Source organism: Perissodus microlepis, chromosome 3, assembly GCF_051167445.1.
Source record: "Perissodus microlepis isolate ML-2025 ecotype Zambia chromosome 3, ASM5116744v1, whole genome shotgun sequence".
NCBI lineage: Eukaryota > Metazoa > Chordata > Actinopteri > Cichliformes > Cichlidae > Perissodus > Perissodus microlepis.
This window is the reverse complement of record NC_140463.1, coordinates 7,209,869-7,217,114: the sequence shown is the minus strand read 5'-3', so window position 1 is coordinate 7,217,114 and position 7,246 is coordinate 7,209,869. Positions and strand designations below refer to the sequence as shown.

The window sequence follows — 7,246 nt, the reverse complement described above, 5'->3', positions numbered from 1 at the left end:
TAAATTTTTTGACAATATATTTATTTTTGTCATAAACAGACAAGAAAAAAACAACAAACTGCTCCGCCCCATTCAACACATGTCAGTCCATATCCCAGCAAACTAAATCATCTCCATTTACACATCAAATAGAAACATGAATCACTTGTAATGATTAGAAACTTGATAGAATTTCAAATCTAGTTTGGGGAGTCATTCAGTGAGAAACAGTGAAATGATTTTCCATGTGAAAAGGTGGACAGCAGAAACAGAAAGAAACAGTGAGAACTAAAAGAGAAACAAAGAGCTTTGGAACAACGAGGCAGCAGGAGGACAGCTGCAGTTTAACAGCTTCAATTCACTGACAGGAAACAACATTAGAAATATCATCATCCTCAGCTCATCTGCTCCACTGACACTGACACCTTCGATGGCAACACCTTCACTTCACCATCAGTGCTGATATATGGAAACATCCTGTGAGTGAAAGTGTGTGTGAAGGTGTGTATGTGTGTGTTAGTATCAGGATCAGAGAACGACAGCTTTCCTCTTTTCCAGTCCAGATTCACTCTGATCCTCTGGAGCTTCTTCTGTACTGAGAGAACAGTAACAGGAGCTGATGGTGAGCATGCTGAGTATTGACCTTCATAGAACCGTATTCTCCATAATGCAGACTGTATGCTTCCCATTCTCTGCACACACTCTGTTAACACACCCAGTGCCCACCATGTACCGTCTCCAACTTCAACATCCCAGCTGTGAGTCCCTGAGTTAAAGCCCTCAGAGCCCAGGACAGAGCAGATAAATCCATTAAACCTCACACTGGTCAGATCTTCAGACAGGAGGAGGTTTGGATCAGCAGTGTTTGGGTCCAGAATGAGAGGAGTGTAGGAGACCATGTCCTTCATGTTGTTCCAGATGTTGAAGGTCAGGTTGCCCAGGTGTTTGGCCTGGTCTATCAGAGCTCCTGAGGGCAGCTGTGGATCATCCAGCAGGGGGCAGCGCTGGACTCTTTCCACTGCAGCCTTGTAGTTGTGCAGGAATGAGACGTCTTCAGCTCTCAGCTCCTCCTCTGTGGCTCTGACTGCGTCTGAAAGAGCTGCTATCTCTCTGCTCAGAGCCTCCATCTTCTCCTTCATCATCCCACTCTTCTGCTCCTCTTCCTCCCTCAGTGCAGCCAGCCTGGCCTCCTCTTCCTCTGCTAGAAACTGGTGAAGCTTCTTAAACTGCTCTGTAATCTGCCTCTCTGTGTGTCGGGCCTGGACCTTAATGTGTTCTGCTCTTTGATCAAACTTCACTTGAACTTCTTCACAAACCTTTAACTTCTTCTTTAAGGGCTCCAGAGTTTCCTGAAGTTCTTTCTTGTGTTGTTGTGCAGCTTCAGCAATGGGTCTGAATCTGTGGTTGGTGTGTTTTTCTGAGTCTCTGCAGACGAGACACGCTGGCTGCTGATGGTCCAGACAGAAGAGTCTGAGTTTCTCAGAGTGCAGACTGCAGAGAGCCTCTGGTGTTCTCTGATCCCTCTCCTGTAAGAACAACTCACACAGGTTCTTTAAAGCTCGGTTTAAAGGTGGTTCTTCCCTTGAAGATCTTCTCTTACAAATTGGACAGTGTTGTGTTGGTCTCTCTCTCCACCATCTATTCAGACAGTCTTTACAGAAGCTGTGGCTACATGACAGAATAACAGGATCTCTGAAGACCTCCTGACAGACCGGACAGCAGAGATCCTCCTCTGATCTGGAAGCCATTGAGTCTGTGAGTGAAGCTGAAAACAGCAGACAGGAAGTACAGTCAGTCCTGGCTCCCCTCCCTCCTCTACCACCTTCACTGAAACTTCCTTTGAGTCGTGTTTTTGCTCAAACTCACATTCAGTGTGTGGAGCGTCAGCAGCTTGAAGCAGCAGTGTTGGAGTTTTCCACTTTTCTCTCCTGTAGCTGGACTCACTCAGAGGAAGCTGCTAGTTTGGTCTGAGCTCAGTCTGATCGTCTGTGCGTCTCTCTTTACTGAGGAAGAGGAACAGCTTGTTTCCTGGTTTGTCTCAGTTTACTGATGTCAGGGGCGGAGCTCTGTTCACCTCCCTTGGCTGTCAAGAGTTTTGCTTCAGCCATAAATAAAGATGTGTTTCATCACAGAGTTCACTTGTTTACCTAACAGCAGCTGTAAAACAGTTCAAAGCATTAAGCTCAGAAAATAATGTGTCACTTCATGTAGTTGTTTGGGAGGCTTTACTTTGAAAGTGCTTCAGCCTGCCTCAATATTTGGCAGATTCTCTAGCTGCTGGTGTGTAATACAAACACAGGGGATTTCATGTGTTTGCTGGGATGCAAATTCTTCTTCTACCTTTAACTCTCACAGACCCAGTTTCCCTTTACTGGGTCTGCAAATGTATAGACATAGTACATTGTTACACATCTGTACAGTCTCACACAGCTCTTGATAGGCGCACTGCATTATGGTTAGGGGCCGGGCTTGTTTACTCCTGCTAGAGCTGCTCTTTTATTGAGAGACTCCTTCTTGTGGTGTAAAGGAGGGATAACTACCTTTCCAGCACTTTGTCTTATTGGAGACTGGGGCACACATTATTTTACAACAACCAAAGAAAATAACATATTTGAACAATATGAACATTTCAACCAAATATTATATTGTAACTAAAAGATTGTGGGGGTGGGGGTGTCTTGTTTTTGTCCTTAATGCCTCTCTTGTCCTTACATATGTATACTTATCAGTATCTTGGAGTAAAATTGTTAATTGCTCATATTATTTATATTCAGCAACTACAACTTCAAAGTTTAAGTAAAACATGATAGTAGTAATTTACTATTAGTGTGCGTGAAGAGCGCACAGCCTCACAGGAAATCTTTCATTTCTGCACATTTCTGCAGTTAATGGACACAAACTCACAGCGGAGCCACCTGGAACATTTGCTGGTAAGTGGACTGAGAGCAAACTGTTAATGTAATGTTAACCATGAGTCACCCACTCTGTAACTTTCTCAAGAACTAAAGTTCCATAGTACCTGAACTTTCATTCTTAAGCCGTTTGCCCATTGTCAGTACCAGTCAGATTGCCTTATTTTATTTTTTTATTTGAGACTATTAAAAGAAACATAACTCGCAGTTAATACTTTGTCCTACAATTTGATTTGTAATAAGCATATTTTTTCTCAGTAGTGAGTATGTTGCAGAATGTCTCTGTGTGTTGAGCCTTTTTTTCTGTTTATATCTTTTGTCATCATGGAACAACCTGTTCACTGGAGACAACGATGCTTTTGCCTATCAGTACAAATAATAAAAAGGTTGTTCCATGTTCTTTTGTATGCATGAAATCCATTAACACGTCACCAGAGATGGGCAGTAACGTGTTACAAGTAACGCATTACTGTAATGCGATTACTTTTTTCAAGTAACGAGTAAAGTAAGGGATTACTATTGCAAAAAAGGTCATTAGATTAAATTGGTACACCCCAAATCTCCACCATGAAAAGAAAAAACAAAACTGACAGTTACTGCTTTACTGCGTTACTAAAACCGTTAATTTGTTTTTGTGAGTGTCCCATAACAATGACATAAGTGAGTGCGACCTTCGTGGCAACAGCTGTGTGCAGATCAACAATGGATAATATATCAAGTGCAGGAGAGAGTATGACGTGCAGCGTTTAAAGCGTGGACGTACTGACCTTACTTTGAGTTTGATTGCATAAAAAGTGACAAAAACATCAGCGTCCCCTGTTCACTGCGTGGGAAGAAAACTTCTTTTTACAGCGAAAAACCCCTAGACCTCAGAGGAAGCACCGAGTGCACTACGACGTAATGGGAAATTCACAGAGAAACTCATGGATTCTTCCACTGACCACATACACACACACACACACACACACACATATATATATATATATGTGTGTGTGTGTGTGTGTGTGTGTATACATGTATATATGTGTGTGTGTATATATGTATATATGTATATATGTGTGTGTGTATATATGTATATGTACATATATACTAGACTTCTAAATGGCCACCATGGTCACCACCCATCTTGAGGAGTTTGCCCCCTCACATATACTAATGTGCCACAAACAGGACTTTAATATCACCAAGCATTCCCATGTTATTACGGTGTATCCATATAAATGGCCCACCCTGTATATATATGTGTATATATATGTGTGTATATATATATATATATATATATATATATATATATATATATATATATACACATATATATGTGTATATATATATATAAATTTGGAGCTGTTTTGAAAAGAAGAATGGGCAAGGATTTCAGTCTCTAGATGTGCAAAGCTGGTAGAGGCATACCCTAAAAGACTGGCAGCTGTAATTGCAGGAAAAGGTGGTTCTACAAAGTATTGACTCAGGGGGCTGAATAATTATGCACACCCCACTTTGCAGTTATTTATTTGTAAAAAAAAAGTGTTTCGAATCACGTAGGGCTGGGCGATATGGCCTAAAATCCATATCACGATATAATTTGAAGCACGTGCGGTAACGATATATATTGCAATATATTATTTTCTTCTGTATAACGTATTTTCCACACTATAAGGCACACTTAAAATCCTTTAATTTTGTCAAAAATCGAGAGTGTGCCTTATGTATGAATTCTGGTTGTGCTTACTGACCTCGAACCGATTTGGGCGTGCAAAAATCTGTTAAAAAATGTTTTAGTACAACTTTGGTAAGCCGCACTGCTTGATGGATTGTCAGAGCATTACGGCTGCCGTAGTGAGGAGCTTTGCGGAGTAATCTGGGTCCAAAACTCCGTCCCTTCAGGTCCAAAAGTCAAACGAACACTGAGAGTTAAAAACGGTCTAAATTCTCTCATCTTTAATAAAATCATCAGCGTTGCTGCTTTACCAGGTGTAACAATTAAGTTTAACATCCAGGCATCCATGAAAAGGTAATTTATTAAATTTAACGGAGTTAGAAGTTAACAGGAAGTTAGCTCGCTAGTTTCCACCTAAACATGACATACCATGTTCTGACTGAGAGATTTTTGAAACTAATTAAAACATACAGCTCTGCTACCCCCTCCAACATAAATGAAGACCGAAAACTAAACAGCAGTGGCGTTTGCAGGGTTACTGAAGTTGGACTACCTGGTATATAATGTTGTGCTACGTGATTGCTAGCGACACAGCTATGTTAGCATAACATTAGCACAGTGAAGCTGGAGGATGAACGCCAACTTTTTTATCCACTCGATAAAAGTTAACGTGAGGGATTCTGGTGGTCAGGGACAAATGCAATCGCATAGCAGGATGCTATACACGGGGCAAACTTCAGTTAGGAGAACAACTGAGATTATTCATCCAGTCATTTGCTATGATTGTCGCCCAGCATATTTTGCAGATGATAATGGTTGTAGCCGCTGCGATGCTTTCGACCAAAACAGGCGCAGCTTGATGACATCATCAACATGCGCTATCGCGGTAGAGCGGTATAGTCAAAATCTCTATCGTTGGCCAAATTTATATCGTTTCTATCTGATATCGTTTATATCGCCCACCCCTAGAATCATGTATGTTTTTCGTTCCACTTCTCACGTGTACACCACTTTGTGTTGGTCTTTCACGTGGAATTCCAATAAAATTGATTCATGTTTGTGGCTGTATTGTGACAAAATGTGGAAAAGTTCAAGGGGGCAGAAAACTTTTGCAAGCCACTGTGAATATATTAAACCACTCTAAAATACAATCGATACATGCATTGGTGCCTACTGATACAGTGAAACAACAAAAACAAACAAAAACAACAACCTAGCTGTTGAATTAAGCAAGAATGAAATAAATTAAAATAACCACTGGTGTATCTGGACCTCGGCCACGAAGCCAGAGATCCACCCTGGAAAAGAAGCAGCTTGACAATCTGTAAATGAAAACAGGACATCACTTTGACTGAACAATTGACCGCAGCAGGAATAGCCCTCCCACCTTGCTTCATATGTATTGTTCAGCTACCTGTTTACAAGATGGGGACACCCCCTAACAAATATCGACAAACGCTGGTTGAGTCCCTTACATGTTTTGTCACAGGAACAAAACAATGGTTTCTTCCTACAGGGGGTAAAGATACAGCACACTTTAAACCTCCGCCAAATCACCAAAACACAAGCGGACCATTTTCGGTGACCTAAAGCTTCAATAAAAGGCTAAGGGACCCACATCAAAGTTCAAAGTGCCAAATACCGCGGCTTGGACCAGGCACTCACAGAGCTCCAGGTTCACTCAAGAGAATGAGTAATTGCCTGTAGTGATGCGCGAATCATGAATGAATCGTTCAATACTCGAGAATCACTTTACTGACTCATGAATCATGATTCACAAGCCCAACTGACTCACTGACTCATCCCTGTTGCTGTTAGCAGCAATATATCTAGCTTATAATTAAAATTGTAGAGAAAAACACATCATCCAGTATCTTAACAAAAACATTTCTGCTCTGAACTGGAAGAAAAAACCCTGAGTAGAAGCTCACATCAAGAAAATAGCTCCTCGGTTCACAGTAGCATCGCTCTGCTAACATGCTAACAACACATTTGAGCTACTCACCCCGTCCCTTCCTGTGCTGAATCGTAGCATAAGCGAATCACTCAGGACTCACTAACCCTGTCACTACCCGATCCGTACTGGAAACCCGATCGGTACCTCGCATGCGCAAATCTTACGTCACTTCCTCTCTTTGCCAACATTGCGACATTCAATATATTTGAATGATACGGTTAGCGCCCAGTTAGCTCCTAGCATTTCTCAACAGCTCTGCCTCCTTTTCGACTGCCCGGGACATTTAAACAATGGATAATCCGTATACAAACAAATTCATGCTTTTCTCCTCAACAGAGAGCGTCCCCCGATTGAACAACAGCACCGTAAAATAAGAAGAATGGCGCCTAATTACAGACTTAATAATATTGACTTAGCAATGTGTCACGTGAAGATTCATCAGCCAGATTAAGTGTTTACTGACAATTGACGGTGATAGCGGACATCATCATCACTATTCCAGTCAATCCTCTCCACACAGACAAGCATAAACACACTCGACTATCACTAAATCAAATTTAACACACGTTTGTAATGACGCCAATTCAGTTTACAATAGGGTTCATTCGCTCGGTCAGCAGGTGGCAGTATCATCGTACACTGGGGAGTAAACTGCCATTAAACGAACAGAAGAAGAAGAAAACATCTGCACATGCGCGGTACGGATCGGGTAGACCCGATTTGTACAGTCCGACTTTGCAC

The 7,246-nt window shown here is 41.6% G+C and overlaps 1 protein-coding gene across 1 annotated transcript; it reads right to left on the bottom strand.

Annotated features, from left to right (window-relative positions):
* LOC146389667 (nuclear factor 7, ovary-like) lies at nucleotides 1-2,009 on the bottom strand. The gene has a single exon (XM_084923011.1). The coding sequence runs from the start codon at nucleotides 1,725-1,727 to the stop codon at nucleotides 375-377; it is 1,353 nt and encodes a 450-aa protein (XP_084779137.1). The 5' UTR covers nucleotides 1,728-2,009; the 3' UTR covers nucleotides 1-374.
* Nucleotides 2,010-7,246: the final 5,237 nt, after the last annotated feature.

What these genes read in the sequence shown, in the direction of transcription:
- LOC146389667 (XM_084923011.1), bottom strand. Translation starts at nt 1,727, where the DNA reads ATGGCTTCCAGATCAGAGGAGGATCTCTGCTGTCCGGTCTGTCAGGAG.